This window comes from Ruditapes philippinarum, unplaced genomic scaffold (genome assembly GCF_026571515.1).
Source record: "Ruditapes philippinarum isolate M1 unplaced genomic scaffold, ASM2657151v2 ctg790_1_1_1_1, whole genome shotgun sequence".
Lineage (NCBI taxonomy): Eukaryota > Metazoa > Mollusca > Bivalvia > Venerida > Veneridae > Ruditapes > Ruditapes philippinarum.
Window position 1 is genome coordinate 147,268 of NW_026859737.1, and position 24,005 is coordinate 171,272.

Sequence of the window (24,005 nt, forward strand, 5' to 3'; positions counted from 1 at the left end):
AATTTAATTTAAATGTGCACAAAAGAAAGATAATTAAGCCGTTAATCAATCAGATACCTACATGACATTGTACATACATACATGTATATGTATGTATATTAACAATCAAATCTTAATTTAGAATTATGATATTATTAATAATAGTCTCAGTCTGTATAAACAGTGACTGAAATTCTTGAATACCATATTGACATCTTACATTGTATATCAGTATATCATTGTATATCGGTTAATCTGTTCTCTCTGTATATACATTGTACATGTATATTTCCACACTTATTTCAAATATTAAACTTACATATAGTTATTTGATGCCATGGAAACAATAGAATTTCTTTCTTCTCTTTATTAATTTCTTTCATGTTTTAAATGATCTAAGGAAATTTGAATCATAATGATGATTATACCAAGGAAAGTTTTTTTCATACTTATCATATTCCTCATAAGGCATGGATATTTCACAATCTAGCATGATTAGCTATTAGTTTTTAATGGATATGATAGTATGATAGTATATGTAAGGAAAGAAATCAAAAGCAAATTTCACATCTCAAAGCAATCACAACCAATATTCACACATCAAACAATCACTGCTACTACTAGTTTTACACCTAAAAACACTCACAACCAATATTTACACTTCAAAACAGTTACAACCAATATTTTGACCCTTTATAAACAATCACAACCAATAGAACACCTCAAAACAATCACTACTACTAATAATAATTTTATACCTCAAAACAATCACAACTAATATTTAAACTTCAAAATCAAAACAGTTACAACCAATATGACACTTAAAAACAGTCACCTAGTGACCTAGTTTTTCATCCGAGATGACCCATGTTCGAACTCACCCGGGCAATTACATAGAAAAGCATCCTGACTAAGTCTGATGACAATTAAGTAAAAAATGTGACCACTACAGTTTTAACAAGGTTTTTCAATATTTGGGCGTTTTGACCTAGTTTTTGACCTAAGGTGACCCATTTTCAAACTTGACCTAGAAATCATCAAAACAAACTTTCAATACAATTTCCAGGATATTTGGATCAAAACAGCAGTATCCACTAGAGTATTAACAAGATTTTTCTATTTTCAGCTCCTGAGATGACACATATTCAAACTCATCTGAGCAATTACCTAGACAAGTATCCTTACAAAGTTTGATGATGATTAAGGCAAAAATGTGCTTGCTAGACGGACATTCAACGATCCTTAAAGCTCACCCTGTGCAAGCTACAAAAAAAGCCTCAAAACAAAACCATCACATGGACCTGGTAACGATGAATCCAAGATATAAACACTGCTCAGTTCCTCAGTTATCCCAAGCACTGCCCCAGGCCTGAGATGTGAGGAATACTGTTTTATGTGGCATAATGTATTAATAAAAACAAAGTCACAAAAATACAAAATATTCTAGCACAATCTATTCAAAAGTGCAAAAAAAAAACTTCACAAGCCAAACTTAGTATCTGTATTTATTAAACCAACAAAACCTACCTCCAGAATGTGCAAGACTGTTTGTTTTAAAAACTGCAATTGAAAATCTAAATTTTAACACAAAACTTCACGGTTTAGCTGTATATATTTTGTTTGTTTGTTTCATTTTACGCCTTTTTCCAACAGTATTTCAGTCATATAGGTGGGTAGTTTCCTAACCATCGTTCCTGGAGAGTTACACCAGTACAAGACTACCTTCCTCCGTGCTAAACTACCAAAGCATCTCCCGGGGATCGAACCCACGCCAGAGAGGTAACTGGATTAGAAGTCATCGACTCTAACCCCTCGACCACGGAGGCGGCTACTAGCTGTATATATAAAAGGCAAAAAGGCCTGAAATGGTTACACTTTACAATTCCTCATTCACTTATTTATTGTCACTCTAGACAATTTCTCAATCATAATTCAGACAGGGAAGACAAAGCAACTCCTCTCTCCTGTTTTTATAAAATGGGGACAACTCTTTAATTAAGTATTCTTCAACCTAGACAATTTCACATTTGTATTTTCAAAACTGTAAAAGTTACAATATAAAATCTTAAATCATTGCTGTAGTGCATAATAAACAAATCAATATGTTTTTCTCTTGATTGCCAAAAAATTTGGATATATAAATAATTGTCAATCATTTATCATTGTCCATTGTGCAAAGCATCACTGCTCAAAAAGTAATACTTTGAAAATTCTCCTTAAAGATCCTGTATGTTTTGTGATTGATATTGTTACTGTGTGTATACCACACTTGCAAAAAATTATATAAGTATATAATTATGCAAATAAAACAATTTTCAAACATCGAAGAATATGTGTACCGCAAATATTGTTGCACATCATATTTAATCAATAAATTTTATGCATTCATTTCTTATGGAAAATTTGACTTAGAATTCATAGAAACTAAATTTCCAATTACCTCCCTTTATTTACATGAAATATTAAATTTGGTAATATCTTTATAAATAATGCTTACATGTATTGGAAATTACAAAATTGACAAATCTTAATTTGAGCATCATATTCATGAAATAAAACCATGACAAAATTGTGTTACAGGATCATTTACTTTCATTATCAAATTTACATATCAGGTGCATTGTACTTGATAGGAATGTTGCACTTGGAACTCTTCCTAAATAAAAGAAAAAGCTTGTGATATTTTGTCATTCATTTTTTTTATAACGAAACAATAAGAAAATAAAAAACAAAAATTGTAACTCTATGGTATTTGTCATGTTTCAGATGTCTACATTCATAATGCCAAACCCAATTTTTTTTTTAAAATAGCTTATAAATGCAATGCTATGAAGCTTTTTCAGGGTTCTCGGGGACGCTTATTTCGGCGTCCCGGTACACATGTTTATAACAGCTGGACGCAAATATTTCAGAGCAAGGATTCCATGTACGCTTAATTTTGCCTGGGGACGCATAAACATTACCGATTGTTTACAACCAGAAATACACAAATGCGTCAGCGCGTGTCAGTCTATAGGTAGGCGGTCCTATGCACATCGACCCATGAAGCGATTAGCCAATCAGCGATAACGCTTCCGATCATAATCATGCTATAGTGATCAGACTAATTAAATGTATACACGCGCTGTACAGTGAGTACATGTAATTCAGATATAACACAAGGTGATAGATCAACAGTTGATTGGAAATAAGCAAATTTTATCGACAAAAGGATAAAATTATCGACTATTTACGCCGCAAGTTTAAAGACTGTTTTCTCAATTACAAATGAGTGTAATTTGAATGATTGTCGAATATGTTCGGCATAATAATGATTGTCGATTATTTTCGGCATTTTCTAGGCACAATTTTGCTTTAGTTTCATTCTTGCAAAATCGTTCTATAAGAGTATTAAGAATTTAAGATATTGTGCCGAAATGCCAGGTACACATACTAATGACATAGGCTTTTCTTTGATATTTAGATTCTATCCGAAAATTGATCCGAACATCGGCGATTTCACGTTCGCCAGAAACCCTAAAATTTCGCAAAAATTCTTGGTTTCCAAGCCAAACATGCGAATGAATTGTTCCTTTATTATTTAATTAACATTAACATTAAATCTTTAAATATCGATCTTCAATTTGCCCCCTTTTGAAGATATTTGCTAAAATAATTATTTCAATTGATGTTATTTAACTGCAACCAAACGCTATTTTATCTTGACGTCTTGAGACAAAGTACATTCTTTACCGTAGCCAACACGTCAATTAATCTCTAAAAAGTAAACATTCTTGACTAAAATCCTCGCTTAAAGTCATAATTAACATATGCACTTTCGCCTTCCATATATTTTTTAAAAGTGCCGTACGGCTAGCCAATACAGTGTGTCCTGGCTAGTCGTACATGACTCACATACGGCTAGAACTTTTGGCTCGCCACACGCGACCGTACGGCTAGCCACTTCCTTTAGTATTATACTTGACAGAATCCACCCATGTAAAGTACTTTACTTTACTTTTACTTTATCCATCATAGGGTCGCGAGATCAGAAATCTCTTATAACCCCCTCGAGGTTCATTGGTGCCCTAAAATATTAAGTGGCCCACCAGCATTTAATGTATATAATATATACCTGCTTAGGGTGATCGTAAAAAGGTTTTAAAGTGCTCAGTATGATGTAGAACTAGAAAAGTTTGGATTTTCGTTTGTTTAGAAAAGTTTGGAATTTCGTTTGTTTATCAATTTTAAGCAGTGCCAAAAAATTTTCTAAAGAAATTTACCTTGTCTTACTTTCCCGCGAATCGGCAGAGTATTTTTAGCATTTTCTGACTTTCCACCCTCTGCCATTATTTAAATATCTAACTCATTTCAGTTGAAATATTTTTATTTTGACAAAACAACATGACTCATCCGGAAGAGCCCTTACTTCCGGTTTCATTCGAAACAAAACTAAATGCCGTCCTATCGCGGCATGTACTTATCCGGTAATTCCCGGTCTCTCCCGGATTATTTTGACCGGGATTTACTAAAGAATGGAAAAAAATCTTTAAAACATTACATATAAAGAACAGTGGTGAACGTAGCGAATGGTTGTCCAGCCAGACTTATTATGATATTTCGTATATAATTGCTTCTTATAGTCCCGTGTAAAAAACTTAAATGCTGGCAGTTATATATACTGTCTATTTGCTTGTGGACAGCGACATATGGTTTTTATTGGTTTGAAAGTGTTACCAACCGATTTATTAGATAAAAATCTTACAAACAAGTCATTTTTATAAAAATATATTGATACTTATTACGAGTATTTAGGAAAATAGATATATCGTGTGCTTTCCGGTCCTGCTAAGATACATGTACATTACCGGATAGCAATATTGTTTATAAAAGTTATGCATGGATACTTTATTTTATTGGTTTGAAAATGTTACCAATCGATATATTATATCAATATTTTTCAGACAACATGTTTTTATAATTATAATATTATTATTATTACGTTTGATTTGGAAAATAAGATATATCGAGTGCTTTCCGGTCCTACTAAGGTACATGTACTTTACCGAATAGCAATATAGTTTATCAAAGTAATACATGAAAACTTTATTTTATTGGTTTGAAAGTGTTACCAATCGATTTATTATATCAAAATCTTCCAGACAACATGTTTTATAATTATAATATGATTATTATAACGATTATTTAGGAAAATAGATATATCGAGTGCTTTCCGGTCCTGTGAAGTTACATATACTTTACCGAATAGCAATTTAATTTCTCAAACAATCACATAAGATCTTTGTTTAATTGTATTGTAAATGTTACCAATCGATTTATTAGGTATGATACAGTATTATTTCATGTTTTATTCTAAATTCTATGATTATTTAAAAGATTTATGAATGTTAAATAAATTGAGAATGCTTTCCGGTTTTGTTAAGTATATGTACATTACCGAATAGCACTCGAATTTTCCATAAAAAAAACGTACAACCTTCATTGTATTGAATTGAAAACGTTACCAATAGATTTATTAGGAAAAAATCTCCCAGACATTATTTTTTTATAATTATTATTACGAATAAAAAAGTTTAAAATAGATATTAAAATAGATATATCGAGTGCTTTCCGGTCCTGCACATTCCATTATTGCTTTCCGGTCCTGTGAAGAAAATAATAGTAATACATCACCGAAAAGCACTGGTCCTCTTACCTCAGACATACCGATGGTATATAAATATTTAAAATGTATGTACCTTGTCTAATATATTAATATATTTATTAGTTGTAGGCTATGTGGAAGACAAGAGGATTCAAAAAAGCAGGAAGAGAAGAACAATAATTGTTTCAGTGATGTTTTTTTTATTTTTGACAATAAACAGTGCAATAAATAAAAATAAACGAAACTAATTACTAAGAATAAAATAAACAGATATAAAACAGAACTTAGCAAACATATATACATGCATAATTGAAAAATAAGTATGAAATTGAAATCAATCAAGGCACACTTCACGCCTCGTTTATTACACGGGCACACGCTGATAAAATTGAACGGACACACGCTGATTTAATTATCACATTTAAAGAGGTGTTAATATATTTACACAATAGCTGGATGTATTTAACTGATTGATTATTTGAGGTATTATTTATGATATTGAATATGTCATATGTCATCGGTATCTATTTGTTATAACAGCTGGCGGGTGAAAACGTGTTTTTTCGGATCTCTCAAAAATGGATTTAAAAAGTATTTAAATACACGTTTTTAATCAAAATTTTTGGATAAAATAAATTATGAATATAAGTGCTAATGTCAGAAGAGGATATTTGTTCAACCAGTTCGGAAATAAATGTAAAATTGAACGATAAAAAACGACCAGCGAATTCGCCATTGAATGACAACGTGGACGTGTGCACGGACTTTTACCATATTAGGGAAACCACATTCAACACAGTCGATACTAGCCTTGAGCGCGGACTAAATAAACAAGTGCAATGTAGGAAGAAAAAACGTGCTAAAGTAAACAGAACTAACACATCAATGACATCGCCTTTTACACAACACACAGGTATGTCTTTTAGCCAACCAGGCTCTATGAGCCCTTACCCTATGTCCCAACCAGCCTTTATTCAGAGCAATTCACCGCCATTTGGATTTTCCTCTATGCCGCCGATGCCCACCCCTATTTGGGCGACAGAGATTTTAGAAGAAGTTAAACAATTAAAAGTAAAACTGAAAAATATGGATTTTATTGAAAATACTGTGAAAGAAATAAACACAAAAATGAGTAAAATGGAGAATAAATTTAAATCACTAGAGTCACGTGTTACGGAAACGGAAAATGCGTGCGCGTTTAAATCCAGTGCGTATGAATCTGCTAAGGAGGATATCAAAAACTCGTGTAATGAAATAAAAAAGCTACGAAAAAAATGTGATTTGTTGGATTCTAGTGCACAAAAACTTAAAGAGGAAAGAGAAAAACTGGAATGTAGATTCGATGATATGGATGCTAGATCTATGAAAGTGAATTTACTATACTACGGTCTCGCAGAAAACGAACATGAGGACTGCGGCGCTATTATAAAAACAGTATGTACCGATACACTGGACATGCCGGACGCTAATACTCACTTGTTTGAAAGTGTAAGACGAGTTGGACCAAAACGAGGTAGCAAACCACGGCCAATTTTAGTCACATACCGTTATTTCTCTGAACGTGAAGCTGTTCGTCTGCGATCTTACGATAAGTCGGGAGAGCTGAAAGCCAAAGGATGGGGTATCGGAATCCAGTTGCCGAAAGCAATTCGTGAAGCGAGGAAATCACTTTACGGTCCTATGAATGATGCTAAAAAAGCAGGTAAACCCGTCAAATTCGTGGGAAAGCAGCTATTCATTGATGGTCAGTTGTACAGACCTGGTAATTCAGATAGTGCTACAAGTGATTAGGGTTGTCAGGAAGAGTTAACATTAAGTGTTCTCTCATGGAATGTCAATGGTTTAGTGCGGAAACTTATAGATACAGATTTTTTGGATTATATAAATACTTTAGCTTAGTTCTAATCAGCGAAACTTGGACTTCTGCCAAAAATGCATTTGACATTGACATTCAAGGTTATAAAAGTGTACACTTATATGGAAATAAACAGAAAAACATATCTAAAGGTAGATTCAGTGGAGGTTTATCAGTTTATATTAAGGACAAGTATAAACGTTTTATTACTATTATTGAACAAAATCAAAAAGGTTTAATTTGGTTGAAAATTTTTCTGATTTGTTTGTTGATGGAGATGATATTTATATTTGTTTTACATATTTTCCTCCAAGTGACTCTAAGGTTTTTAAAGCCTCTGATTTTTGACTTTTTTGATCAAATTGAAACTGATATTTTGAAGTATAATAACTTAGGTAAAGTTTTCATTACTGGGGACCTAAATAGTAGTCTCAAATGCAGAAGATTTCATTGTTTTTTGACAAATATTTAGATGAAAACTTAGATTTATTAAATACAAACGTCTCTATTCCACCTCGAGTGAATAAAGATACAGTAATTGATCACAACGGTAGACGACTTATAGAACTATGTCAATCTACTGGGTTACTAATTGCAAATGGTCGTTTAAATAATGAACCCGGAAATTTTACTTTTTGTTCTCACCGCGGTTTAAGCACGGTAGATTATTTATTATTAAATTTTTCAGACTTTGAAATTGTTTCTCAGTTCATTATTTCAGAATTTAATCAACACTCAGATCATGCGCCGATCGAGTTTAAATTTTCGCTACGCTTAGCAGACGACAACGTTAGCACGTGCACGAATTCACCGGTTAACCCAGCTCCCACGACTTCTAAAATAGTATGGGATGATAAAAAAGTACATCTTTTTTCGTGCACAGCTCACTATTAAACAAGAATTCATTTAATCACATTATCGAACGCGCATCTCACGCACCAATTGATGACGTGGTAAACGATTTTACGACATTAATGTCTGAAAGTGCACATTCAGTCTTCGGTAAAATCTTACACAAAAACATGTAACCATAAACACAAGGAAAACCAGCAAAGATTGGTTTAACGCTAACTGCGCTACCGCAAAAAATGAGTTTAAACGCGCACGTAATAATTTTAATCGTAATAAAATAAATGAAAACAGGTATTGTTCACGCGTGCTAGGACTAAGTATAATAAAGTGAAAAAAGAAAGCATACAATATATACAAAATTCGACAGGGCCAGAAAGTTAGCAATTTAGCTAAATCTCAACCTAGACAGTTTTGGAAAAAGATTCGAAAATCTTTTTAAAAAGGCACCACTAAAGGCCGATAATCTTAATATCGATAGTTTGTTTAACCATTTTAAAGCATGTTTGGTGAGGAACCGCCGAGTAGTGAAAATGACGATTATATTCCGCAGAACGACCAAACCGACGCTGACCTAGATATTTATTTTACAGAACAAGAACTTAGATCCGCAGTTTTCCACCAAAACAATAATAAAATGCCGGGTTAGACAATCTTCCAAGTGAATTGTTTAAGTCGAGCTATGATTTAATTTCACCTCTTTTGTTGAAAATATATAATAGAATATTTAACAGTGGTGAATATCCTAATTCTTGGGGTTTAGGAATAATTACTCCTATCTTTAAAAAAGGGGACATAAATGATGCTAAGAATTATCGAGGCATTTGTCTTATTAATGTACTTGCAAAAATTTACTCTCAGTTGCTTTTAAATAGATTAACTCAATGGTCCAACAAATACGATACGCTTGACAAAAATCAATTCGGGTTCCAAAAGGGGAAGTCAATAATTGATTGTATTTTTGTCCTACATTCTGTATTAAGTAAAGTTTTAGACTTGGGTAAAAAACTTTATTGCTGTTTTGTTGATTATATGTTGTGTTTTGATAGAATTAATAGAACATATTTATGTCAAAAACTTCTAACAGAAAAAGTTAGTAGTAAATTTGTACGGGCCGTAAAAGCAATGTATACTATTGTTAAGTCCTGTGTAAAGTTCAATTCAGAATCATCAGACTTCTTCACCTCTAACATCGGATTGAAACAAGGGGACCCGAGCTCCCCTCTGCTATTTATGTACTTCGTAAATGACGTCACACACAATATTAATACAAATATTGATGATATATTCACAATTAACGAAGTAAAATACTTTTTATTATTGTACGCTGATGACCAAGTACTTTATGCTACATCCCCGGAAGCATTACAGTCTATGATAAATGATCTTGTAACGTATTGTAGGGAGTGGGGTCTAACAATCAACACTACAAAAACTAAAATATTAATATTCGAAAGAGGACGTCACTCTCAACATAAACTTTTATATTGAAGATACACCCTTAGAAGTAGTTACGTCATTTAAATATTTAGGTATTACATTATTTAAAAATGGAAAACTGGTATCGCAGTCAAAAATGTATTGCACAGCATGCGTCTCGTGCATTATATAGCCTGTTCACCATCTTTAATAATATCGAGTTACCAATTAAACAAAAAGTAAGCTTATTTGACAGTTTGGTTGGTTCTATTCTAAATTTCGGCTCTGAAATATGGGGAATGCATGAAGCGACCGACATAGAACTGCTACATACTAAATTCTTACGTCGCGTATTATGTGTGAAACGCTCAACAAACCTCTCCGCACTTTACGGAGAACTCGGGCGCGTACCACTAGCCGTATTCAGAAAAAATAAACATAATTAAATATTGGATTAAAATATTAAGGCACGCGACTCTTCATTAATAAAGCAGACATATACGTTTTTAAAAGCTGACGCTGATAGCGGTCGTGAGTATCGTGGTCTTAATTGGGCTGCTCAAGTGAAAAGTATTTTAGATGAACATGGATTAAGCTATGTCTGGAAATCAACAAACGGATGTGAATAATATACCGTTCCAGTTTTAAAAACAAACGCATATTAGATACATATTATCAACGCTGGTACTCAGACATAAATAATTCGCCACGCCTTCAATCTTACTGTATATTTAAGCATAATTTTCAAACAGAACATTATTTAGAATTGCATTAAAGAGAACAAGTATAGGGTTGCACTATCAAGACTTAGAACATCGTCGCACAGTTTACTTATAGAAACCGACGTTTATGAGAATATCGCGCGAGAAGAACGGCTTTGTAAATCATGTAATATGAGAAAAGTTGAGACTGAATTCCACTTTATTTTAGTATGTCCTAAATATCGCGAATTGAGAACTAAATATTTTCGGCAGTATTTTTTGTCGTTGGCCATCTATACATAAATTTGATCAATTAATGAATGTCACATCTAAAAAATATATTTGTAATTTATCGAAATATATATATTTTGCCAATAGAATAAGAATTTCATAATTTGTCCATACACCTCCATAATACTGTATGCTCTTATTTTGATAACAAAAGCTGACATGTTAGAAAAAATACACTGAACTTTGTTAAAATGTGCAAAATACTATGTATTCATAAGTCAATTTAATAAACTTGTTTTTTCTTTTCTGAAAACACGTTTTCATGTACCTGCCGCAATTATGTATTGCTTGCTATAAACTTTGTAAAAGAGTTTTATGCAATAAATCTATGTTATGTTATGTTATGTTATGTTATTTAAACTTAAAATTTAATTATATTTACAAACAGTGATGTGTTCAAAACAAAATAAACAAATAACTATCTCATTATTATATACATATAAAACTACAAAATATATTATTATTATGCTAGAAACGTTGTTATAATGTTTAAAGCAAATAAACTGTATTGTATTGTATTTACATAGGCAGACCCCTAGATTTATATCAAAAGAGTGTGTAGTTAATTGCAATTTCTAATTATCTAATTTAATGTGCATGTAAAGGACAGTTTCTAATTAATGCAACTTTGATGTCCAGGTCGGTACTCTCAATTATCATAATTGATTAAATCATCACCTTTTTGTGCTACAATATACAAGGTCTTTAATCAGCATGGATTAGCACGTGTGATAAACAATACAACAACTACTGTCCTCCACTGATGACCACATTGCTTTTCGGTACACATAGTATGGTAAAAATAAAGACATAACTGAACGAAAATTTATAAGTTTTTCTTTATTTTACATAATATAAAAAATATAATAATAAAAAATATGGTTCAATGCTTTGAATAACTTATTGGTACTTTTTACACATCCTCTTTCTGTCCTTAATTCACACAACCTATAAAATATTAGAAATATGATACATTGATATATGGTATGAGCAAGATTGAAAAATCGTGTAACTAATCATAATATTTTTAAATGAAATAAGTTCAACTTAATTAATCAATTTATAACACTTTCACATAATTAATATGAAGGATTAGTGTGATTTATATAAATATTCGAGTGCTATTCGGTAAAGTAGATGTACTTTAGCATTACCGGAAAGCAATCAACACAACTTTGTAACAACTTTGAAAATCGCGTAATGAAACATAAAATATTTATAAAAACGTCATGATATACATATCTTCAACTACTAAATAGATTGGTAACACTTTCAAACCAATAAAATAAAGTTTTCATGTATTACTTTGATAAACTATATTGCTATTCGGTAAAGTACATGTATCTTAGCAGGACCGGAAAGCACTCGATATATCTTATTTTCCTAAATAATCGTAAAAATAATCATAATATAATTACAAAAACGTGTTGTCTGAAAGATTTTGATCTAATAAATCGATTGGTAACACTTTCAAACCAATAAAATAAAGTTTTCATGTATAACTTTGATAAACAATATTGCTATCCGGTAATGTTCATGTATCTTAACAGGACCGGAAAGCACTCGATATATCTATTTTCCTAAATACTCGTAATAATTATCAATATTTATTTATAAAAATGATTTGTCTGAAAGATTTTGATCTAATAAATCGATTGGTAACACTTTCAAACCGATTAATTAACGTTTTCATATGTTTTTATGAGAAATTTGAGTGCTTTCCGGTATTTCGGTGCTATCCGGTGCTTTCCGGTTTTTCTATGCACCGACATATGGCCCCATGTAAAAACTGAAACGACTTTAATACTAGGCTATATATTTCTCTTGTAGGTAGCCACGTATGGCCCCGTGTAAAAAACTTAAATCTCGGCAGTACTGGACTGTCTATTCGTCTGTGGACAGCCACATATGGCCCCGTGTAAAAACTGAAACGACTTTAGTAAAAGGCTATATATTTCTATTGCAGGTAGCCACGTATGGCCCCGTTAAAAAACCTTAAATATCGGCAGTACTAGACTGCCTATTCGCCTGGGGCAGCGACATATGGCCCCATGTAAAAACTGAAACGACTTTAGTAATAGGCTATATATTTATCTTGTAGGTAGCCACGTATTGCCCCGTGTAAAAAACTTTAATATCGGCAGTACTGGACTGCCTATTGGCCCGGGGACAGCGACATATGACCCCATGTAAAAACTGAAACGAGTTTAGTAATAGGCTATATATTTCTTTTGTTGGTAGCCACGTATGGCCCCGTGTAAAAAACTTAAATATCGACAGTACTGGACTGCCTATTCGCCTGGGGACAGCGACATATGGCCAATTGTAAAAACTGAAACGACTTTAGTAATAGGCTATATATTTCTATTGCAGGTAGCCACGTATGGCCCCGTTAAAAAACCTTAAATATCGGAAGTACTGGACTGCCTATTCGCCTTGGGACAGCGACAAATGGCCCCATGTAAAAACTGAAACGACTTTAGTAATAGGCAATATATTTCTCTTGTAGGTAGCCACGTATGGCCCCGTGTAAAAAACTTAAATATCGGCAGTACTGGACTGCCTATTCGCCTGGGGACAGCGATATATGGCCCCATGTGAAAACTTAAACGACTTTAGTAATAGGCTATATATTTCTCTTGTAGGTATCCACGTATGGCCCCGTGTAAAAAACTTAAATCTCGGCAGTACTGGACTGTCTATTGGTCTGTGGACAGCCACATATGGCCCCATGTAAAAACTGAAACGACTTTAGTCAAAGGCTATATATTTCTCTAGCAGGTAGCCACGTATAGCCCCGTGTAAAAAACTTAAATCTCGGCAGTACTGGACTGTATATTCGTCTGGGGACAGCGACATATGGCCCATTGTAAAAACTGAAACGACTTTAGTAAAAGGCTATATAATTCTATTGCAGGTAGCCACGTATGGCCCCGTTAAAAAACCTTAAATATCGGCAGTACCGGACTGCCTATTCGCCTTGGGACAGCGACATATGGCCCCATGTAAAAACTGAAACGACTTTAGTAATAGGCTATATATTTCTCTTGTAGATAGCCACATATGGCCCCGTGTAAAAACTGAAACGACTTTAGTAAAAGGCTATATATTTCTCTAGCAGGTAGCCACGTATGGCCCCGTGTAAAAAACTTAAATATCGGCAGCACTGGACTGTCTACTCGCCTGTGGACAGCCACATATGGCCCAATGTAAAAATTGAAACGACTTTAGTAATAGGCTATATCTTTCTCTTGCAGGTAGCCACGTATGGCCCTGTCAAAAAACTTAAATATCGGCAGTACTGGACTGCCTATTCGCATTGGGACAGCAACATATGGCCCCATGTAAAAACTGAAACGACTTTAGTAATAGGCTATATATTTCTCTCGTAGGTAGCCACGTATGGCCCCGTGTAAAATACTTTAATATCGGCAGTTCTGGACTGCCTATTCGCCTGGGGACAGCGACATATGGCCCCATGTAAAAACTGAAACGACTTTAGTAATAGGCTATATATTTCTCTAGCAGGTAGCCACGTATGGACCCGTGTAAAAAACTTAAAACTCGGCAGTACTGCACTGTCTATTCGTCTGTGGACAGCCACATATGGCCCCGTATAAAAACTGAAACGACTTTAGTAAAAGGCTATATATTTCTCTAGCAGGTAGCCACGTATGGCCCCGTGTAAAAAACTTAAATATCGGCAGTACTGGACTGCCTATTCGCCTGGGGACAGCGACATATGGCCCCATGTAAAAACTGAAACGACTTTAGTAATAGGCTATATATTTCTCTTGCAGGTAGCCACGTATGGCCCCGTGTAAAAAACTTAAATCTCTGCAGTAATAGACTGTTTATTCTCCTGTGGACAGCCACATATGGCCCCGTGTAAAAACTGAAACGACTTAGTAATAGCATGTATATTTCTCTTGCAGGTAGCCAAGTATGGCCCCGTGTAAAAAACTTAAATCTCGGCAGTACTGAACTGTCTATTCGCCTGTGGACAGCCACATATGTCCCCGTGTAAAAACTTAAATATCGGCAGAAATAGACTGTCTACAAGCTTGTGAACAGCCAAGTATGGCGCCATGTAAAAAGTGAAATGACTTTAGTAAAAGGCTGTAAATTGCCTCAGGCAGGCAGCCGAAGATGTCCCCATGAAATATACTTAACGGTTGGAGAAATGAACTTTGCATTGTTTCTATTTGTTAGCCACATATGGCCCACAAAGAATTATGAACGGTTGCATCAATGGACTATGAATTGTTTCTATTACTTTGCCACGTATGGCCCCGTGTAAAAAAACTTAACTGTTGGTAGTAATAGAATGTCTAATTGCTTGTGAATAACCACGTATGACCTTTTGTTAAGAGTGAAATGACTTTAGTTATAGGCTGAAAATTGTCTCTTGCAGGTAGCCATATATGGCCCCATGATATATTCTAAACGATTACAGCAATGGACTTTCGATGCTTTTATAAGTAAGCCACATATGGCCCCACAAAATATTCAAAACGGTTGCATCAATGAACTTTGCACTGTCTCTGTTATATAGCCACGTATGGCCCCGTGTAAGAAACTTTAATGGCAGCAGTACTGGACTGTGTTTTCGCATGTGGACAGCCACATATGGCCCGTGTTAAAATCTTAATGACTTAAGTAATAGGCTATATATTGTTCTTGCAGGTAGGCACATATGGCCTTATGAAAATACTTCAACGGTTTAACGCGGAACTTGTTTATTTGTCCCGTACAGGAGTACATATGACCCTTTGGAAAATGACAGATATTTACACCCTAGCAAGAGTAATTGCGTCTCTTACGAAGGCACGTTTGGCCTCATGAAAAATTCTAAACGGCTGCATCAATAGACTGTGTATTGTTTCAATTACCTAACCACATATGGCCCCGTGTAGAAAAAGCTTTAAGGTCTGCAGTAATAGACTTTCTTTTCGCTTGTGGACAGCCACATGACATATTGTCCCTTTGCAGACAGACATATATGACCTCATGAAATACTTTAAAGGTTAAAGGCCAAGTTTCTTTATATTTTTCCCCTACAGGGGTACCTATGCCCCCTTTTAGAAATACCATATATTTACCCACTTAGCAAGAGTATTACGTCTCCTACGAAGCCACATATGGCCCCACAAAATATTCAAAACGGTTGCATCAATGAACAGTGCATTGTCTCTATTACATAGCCCAATATGGCCCCATGTAAGAAACTTTAATGACAGCAGTACTGAACTGTCTATTCGCTTGTGGACAAACACATGTGGCCCCCTGTTAAAACTGAAATGACTTAAGTAATAGGCTATATATTGTTCTTGCAGGTAGGCACATATGGCCTTATGAAAATACTTCAACGGTTTAACGCGGAACTTGTTTATTTGTCCCGTACAGGAGTACATATGACCCTTTGGAAAATGACAGTTTTTTTTACACCCTAAACAAAAGTAATTGCGTCCCCCTTTTCAAGGGACGTTTGGGCCCCATTTAAAAATTTTTTAAACGGTCCCCTCCATGAACTTTGAACCCCAGCCACATTTTGGGCCCCTTAAAAAAAAATCTTAAAGGTCGGTAGTAATAGTCTTTTCGCGTGTGGACAGTCACATATAGCCCCATGTAAATACTGAGATGAATAAATAATTCAAAACGGTTGCAGCAATAAACTGTGCATTGTTTCTATTACATAGCCACGTATGGCCCCGTGTAAGAACTTTAATGGCCGCAGTACTGGACTCTCTATTCACTTGTGGACAGCCACATATGACCCCGTGTTAAAGCTAAAATGACTTCAGAAATAGGCTATATATTTCTCTTGCGGGTAGCCACGTATGGACTCATGAAAATACTTCAAAGGTTAAACGCCAAACCTGTTTATTTGTCTCGTACAGGGGTATGTATGACCCCTTTGGAAAATGCCAGATATTTACCCCGTAGAAAAAGTATTGCATCTCTCACGAAGCCATGTATAGTCCCATGAAAAATCTTAAACTGCTGCATCAATGGACTGTGTATGTTTCTATAACCTAGCCACGTATGGTCGCCAGAAATAGACTTTTAGTCTTTTCGCTTGTGTTCAGCCACATATGGCCTAATGTAAAAACTGAGATGACTTTAGATATATGCTGTATATATTGTCTTGCAGACAGGCACGTATGACCTCATGAAAATATGTAAATGGTTAAACGACGAACTTGTTTATTTTCTACGAATGGCCCTGTAACACCGCACTTTGGGGTCAAAAGCACTTTGGGGTCCAACCCCAAAGTGCGTTACGTACTTTGGGGTCCGACCCCAGAGTGCGTTACGCTCTTTGGGGTCCAATTTCGACCCCAAAGTGCGTTAAACAGGTACATATGCATTTTTTAACATCAGGCAACCGACCGCACTATGGGGTAATAGAAATTTATGTTCATTATATCTTAAATAATATATTGTAGTCAAAGCCAACGGTAAACAAAAAATCAAGGTATTAAATAGATGCAAACATGTGCCCTGAATTTTAGTAGAATCAATAGGGATTTAAAATGATCTTGATTTGTGGGTGAAATTTTCCATTTATTTTAAAAGAATGTACACTTACTTACATTTACTCCATTGTTTTTAGCTAAATGTATTATTTTCCCGTATTTTATTTACACATTTTATAGAAATATGATAGTCTTAGCATAGACAAAAGTATAAATTCTGGAAGTTTTAGTAAGACATTTCAGTAAAAAATGTGCCTGATAATATGTTGAAAGAGCCATTTATTTAGCTAAATGTGACATATAAGAAACTTGACTAGGTGTAGATGCGGCTTTAAGTAGTAGGCCGTACAGGCAGTACTAAAAATATCAACTATTAAAATAGTCGCACATTAAGAGCGGAGCTGCAGAATAATGTAAAATTCTCACTGGGGGTATAGAGGGGATTGTGGGGTATCGGTCCCCCCGAGGGTTAAACATAACGTTCTAAAGGCCCATTATACTTTTATTTGTTTTTCTCAAAAGCTTTTTATTTTGATGTTCTTCTATATTATCAAAAAAACAACAACAACACATTGCCATCTTTTACATCTGTTGCTTTTTGGCAATGAGTACAGTTATAGTGAATTAGTATTTTACATGGAAGTCAAATACTACAGTGTTTTGACTTGTTTTATGATGTTTGCTCTTTCTAAAGAAGTATATAAGATTTTCCATAAAAGAAAGTTTGTTGATAAGCTTTATAATGTATTTGTAAAAATCACTTTTTATAGTCCGACCAAAAAACTTGATGTTTCACCAGAACATTGCAATAGAGTATATTTATAGTTCTTTGGAAAAAGATATAAACTGCATTTTATTTCATTGCAAAGTTATCAAGTATATGACCGACAGAACGGGATATTTTTCGCAGCATCTTTTAATTCTAGGAATACACAATTTCTGTACTAGAGTATTTTGAACGGTGGCAAAAAGGGACATTTGTATTTTTTTATACTTCTTTTTTGTTTTTCGTACATATTTTTTATTTGTTTGTCGTTCATATTTTTTTTAGTTTTGAATACATATGTTTTTTAGTTTTGCATACATATTCATTTTTAGTTTGCATACATATTTTATTTAAGATTTGCATACGAGCTAATATCAAATTTCGTCCGATTTAAGGTTCTAATTTTATTCAAATATGAATACCTTATTTAGCTGCAAATTTTTATCTCATCTAGTAAGCATATGAATTTGAAAGCTAGTTTACAAAGTGCAGCATAAACTCGTCTATTTTACATCTTTCATGATTGTCAGAAGGTCAATATTGACCATTGTTTGTCTTTGCAGTAACGATAACGTTTTTTACATTTTTAATAAAATAATAAGATCTAAACAACAAAGCAAAACAAACAACACAACTTTATATAAATTTTTGTTTAAGTCCTAAATGGGTTTTTTTTATAGATGTATATATTTTCTCTACAAAAGACCTTTTTTTCGTCTTCAACCGTAAACAAAACAGGAAATTGAGTAAAACAATGTCAGTATGTTTCGCACGCACGTAAGAATATCATTTTGTCTTGTTCTATTTTTATGAACAGAGTAAGTTTTATCAATTGGAATGCAAAAATAAACTTTTTCCATGTTGCTATATTGCAGAACTAGAAATCAATCTGTGTTACCTCAAGGACATGTTTGTTACTGCAAGGACTAATGAATGTTACTTAAAGGACTTATTACTGTAAATTTACGTTTATTTTTTATCATTGAACTAACAATTAAATGTTAACAACATACAGAAATAAAATAAGCTTTGAATTATTCTTAAATAGATCTTGAATTTGAATAACAAAAGTAAGAGAAGAACTCTTTTAAAGTTACAAGACGGACATATTTGTTACTGAAGTGACAAAAAATAAAAACATGATAAGGTGTTATCATTTATTTACAAACAAAAATCATTTGAATTTAAGCACCATTACTACTATTTGTATAACATATAAACATTTCACAATTGTACAGACATGAATTTAAAATGGGGAAAAGTTACAAGTCTTTAAGGTAACCAAGCAATGTTGTGAGTTCGCATAATCTAGTCTAAATTCGTCCCAGTCAATTTTATAAAAGGGTTCAAAGAGAATACCATCAGAAGTTTTGAAGATTGATATTACATGCTATATTTTTAATCAGGAGTTTTCTAAGTTAAATAATTAGAATTTAATGCAAAAGTTCTTGGCCTTTTAGAATGCAAAATTTTAATCCTGAATGAGAGTAATAAATTTCCAGAGATTCTTTCTTGTGACAAAGCCATTCATTTACCTTACAAATTGTCAGTGGCCCTTCTGTGCCTGAAATAACCTGGGGTATTTTTCAACCATTCAAACTTTAAATTTGCCAACTGACCTTAAGAGTTTTGGTGCACAATTTTAACCAAACAAAACAAAATAGTAACTTACTGTGTTCACAAATTACGATAATGTCAGGAATTTTAAGAGAGGCCAAAATAGGACTTAGAATGTAAACAAACAGTCATGTTCTAAGTTTCAAGGGATGACTTTTAATGACTAATTTTAGTAGTTTTGAAGACAACATTTTTCTTTTGTAAAAATGCCTTAAAGGCTTGCTTGTGAATGATATAAGTTAGGTTTGCAAAGTTAACTGTAATTCTATGCAAAAAATAAGTCTCTGTAGAGATAAGTACCAAGAACTTTCCTTCTTTATACTGGTACTGCCTTATTACTTTTATTTTCTAAAATCGCTACAGTTTGTGAAATGACATGCATTTAAATTACCACAATATGTATACTGTCCTTACAGTAACTTAATCTTGAGGATTCTAAAGGGCGCAAGATTATTCAGATTTTCCTCAATTTTAACAAAAGCAATGTACTGTAAAAGCAAAAAATAACCCAATTGAATATATATACCGAAACAAAAAAGAAATTTTCTCCAAGTTTGAATGTCGATATGTTAGTACAGTACATTGAGTTTGAATTAAAAAGTCCTTTCAATAACACACTCAACAGGTTGTCCTTCAAATAACAAAATAACATAAAGCAGAAGTTTTAAATGGCATAAATTAAATGTCTAATTATAAAATAAATATATTAATGATAAATAGATTATGCCAACAAGAAAATGTATATCGTATCTTTATCCATAATTATATGTTAAAGAAAAATTGTGTTGTATTTTGTATTTTCAGTAACAGATTTTGTACTTGCAGTAACATTATTGTAAGGACAGTTACTGCAAGGACTTATTCAGGTTATTTTACAGCCTGTTTACACAAATGAGATAAGGGAGACAATTTTGATCATTTAATTCATGACTGAAACATATTTGCTAATAGCAGCATTACAAAAGGGAATCTTTCTCATAAGTTAAATAATTAGTATCTCGTTACTTAAAGGACACTGTTCGATATCATGGTTCCAACCTTTAATCAATGTCTTACAATTTTCTAAATCCTATTTAAAATTTCCATATGGTTCGTTGCTGTAGCCATGTATTATATTACACCTTTCACCTTCTTTTGAAGAGCACACTGCAACAATTTACTTTAAAACTAAAATAATCTACTTATAGTACTGTTACTTGAAGGACATTTTTGTCAAAAAAGTTGGGGACAAAATTATAACTTGCATTTTGCAAATTGAAATACTTAACTTGAGGCTTTTACTGTGTAATTTTTTTTTATAAAAGGTTATATTTTGCGTTAGATAACAAAAATATGTATTTTAGTAATACAAATTTACATGATAAACAGCTGCAATTGGGATTTTGACTTTAGGACGAGGGAAAATCAGTTTTAATTTAGGATTATGATACTACCAGAAAAAAAAATGTGTTTAATGTCTTATCCTGTAAATGTCTTAGTTTACAATATTTTATATCCTTACAAGCATGCACATTTATTTTTTTTATAAAATGATCATGCATTTTGTGAAAAATTGAAAAGGACAAGATTACAGGCGAAATCTGATATTGGCTCATACATATTCTTTTTTATTTTGCATACATATTTTATTTTAGTTTTTTTGTACATATTTTATTTTTATTTTTTCGTACATATTTTTACATGACGCCATTTGCAAAGTAGAGGTTTGGATAATTACACCATTTGTAAAACACCATCTTTAAACACTTCGCCATCTGTAGATTACAGTACCCCATTTGCAAATGCCATTTGCAAATACCAACATTTTCATTTTTGGAGGTATCAAAAAATAACAACACTTTTTAGTATATATTTATAGTATCGGCGGTAACCCAAAGAAAGGTTCTGCATATGGTTTCGATGCGGTTAACATTTGTCACAAGGTGCCTTAAAATCCTTCATGGGTTTCGGAGATAAGGAGCGGATATGAAACCAAAGTCTTTATCCTTTGACCTGTAGGTGTGACCCCGACCTTGAGCCGGCACACCTGGCATATACGTTCTGCATATTATCTGGATGTGCTAAAGAATTCATAATTCTCAATTCTCAGGGGATGGGGTTGAGTTGTGCATATTCATGGAATAATAACTGATCACCATTCAACAGCCCTTTCCAAAGAGACATTAATATAATAGTATATAATAATAAAAAACAATAATTATATAAAATACATATAATATAAAAAATGGGCCGAAAAGGGTCGACCGAAACCAGACTTGCCTGGCCGAAAACGACTGGGCCGATTCCTAAAATGGGCCAGAATGGGACCAAACCACTGTGCTAGTTTTATACTCAACTATGGGCTGTTATGAGATTTGAAGGCTGTTTTGATTGGCTAAAATATGTATTAAAAACAAAAATAAAATATGTATAGAAAAACGAAAAACAAAATAATGCAAATGTCACTTTTATGCCACCGTAATTTTGTTATATGAACACAATTTTTAGATATTTCAAGTGGTAAAAAGTATTGACCGCCATCTTGAACCTCCACCTGAAATATTCCAATGTCGCAGATAGAAAATAAGTCACGACTCAGTATTTAAGCAGAACTCAGATGACACCTTTAGACCTCTTGAACCCAAAGTGCGTTGATATGTAGCATATTAACGCACTTTGGGGTCAATTTCTCGATTTTGACCCCAAAGTACGTTGGACCCCAAAGTGCGGTGCGAAGTTTAACGCCACTTTGGGGTCGAAACCCCCCAAAGTGGCGTTTGACCCCAAATTTCGGTGTTTACATGGCCCCATGAAAATTTTTCTAAAACAGTTGCAGCAATTTTAAACTGAGCATTTGTTTCCCTAATTTTTAGCCACGTAATGGCCCTTTGTAAAAAAAACCCTTTAATGTCCAGTAGTACCCCCCGACTGTCTTATTTGGTTTTTAAAAAGGCCACGTTAACATTATGAGATGGCCCGTGTAAAAAATTTTTGCAAAATAGGTTGTTTAATTTCCTTGCAGGGAAGCTACCTTATGGCAAGCCTCCCATGAAATTATTAATTTTCAATTGGTCTTAAATATAAAAATTTTGCTTGTGAAAAGTGTACTTTGGTTCAAGATACTGAATCATGCTCACCATTACTTTATTCAAAATATCTTTCAGAAATTAGAAAGGAATTTTATTTAGAACTTCAGTGTGTTAAGAATAATATAAAAACTAAACCAGAATCTGGTCATATTTTTGCAGGTATGTTTTGCCGTATGTATCGATTGTTGTATAATTTTATATACCCTTCGGAAGGAGCTATCGTAGAGCCTAACGTGTACTAGTATCTTTAAACTTATATTGATTACTGTTTGATATAAGGCGTGTAAGACTTCATGTCAGTTACTATTTTCTTTTGTTTCCATTTATTTGAAATAATTTCTGATATGTTCTTCGTATACGGAGTATAATAAATATTCTATTTCATTATATTCAATTCTTTTCCATTCCAATCTATTCTACTTTTCTGTATGTTCATTGAACATAAAATGACTGTGCGAAACACTTTCCTACTTTGATGAAATATCATAGCTTAACCATTTATTATATAATTCTTAAAATTGAAAGTTAATATTAAAGAGGAATGATACTTTATTAATGGGGTACCAAGTTTTAAGAATACTTTGATATATAGTTGCCATGCTTAATGACAATGGCTACTGTTTAACTCAATGTTGTTACGTTCTTCCGAGATAATTTTTAATTAAGTTCACTATTGAAACAAAACAAGTGTAAAATAATAATCCGCACATATATAAATTAAAAATTAACTTAGATAACACCACAATCGGGACGCCAAATTCAGCATTATCTTTCTTCTTTCTTGGATTTCCGGCATCAAGAAAATTATCGTTTGTTCCGTCGGTGTGATCTCACAAAATGGCGAGTTTCCACTGCATTAAATAAAAGCTAATTACTTTAATAAGGGTTCCCTAAGTTGTGTTTTAGAGGACATATAAAAAGAAAAAAAAGAAATGAATCTGTCTCATTAACAAAAGTCATTCCCTTTATTGTTACAAATATGTCAAATTTGTGTTAGAAGTGTGCTAATGTATCAGAAAATTTCCTACCCGAATATAAATTTAAGTGACAAACACAGCCTTTAAAACGACGAAAGGCAACATTCTAGATAATTTAAAATTGAGCCAAGGATTCGGTTTAATGAAACAATTGTCAGAAATTGGTGTACATAGTACCAATGTAGGCATGCAATTTGACCATATCTGCGACCGGGGCCTGCCCAAGGGCTGGGGCTGCTGCTACACTGGGGCTGCGGCGGTCCTTACTGTGCATCACAACTTCTCCACTTATAACAGCAACACTGTACAGAGACTTAGACCTTCGGTAGAGCTATGCGGTACCGGTTGTTAAAGCTGTGA

The 24,005-nt window shown here is 33.5% G+C and overlaps 1 protein-coding gene across 3 annotated transcripts in view; it reads right to left on the reverse strand.

Annotated features, from left to right (window-relative positions):
* The window catches only part of LOC132757733 (trichohyalin-like), a 43,417-nt gene extending 39,029 nt beyond the window's left edge, over positions 1-4,388 (reverse strand). For all 3 annotated transcript variants that reach the window (XM_060749115.1, XM_060749116.1, XM_060749114.1), the window contains exon 1: positions 4,242-4,388. In XM_060749115.1, the coding sequence (XP_060605098.1) occupies positions 4,242-4,308 (67 nt within the window). In that variant the 5' untranslated portion in view covers positions 4,309-4,388. The remainder of the gene's footprint in view (positions 1-4,241) is intronic.
* Positions 4,389-24,005: the final 19,617 nt, after the last annotated feature.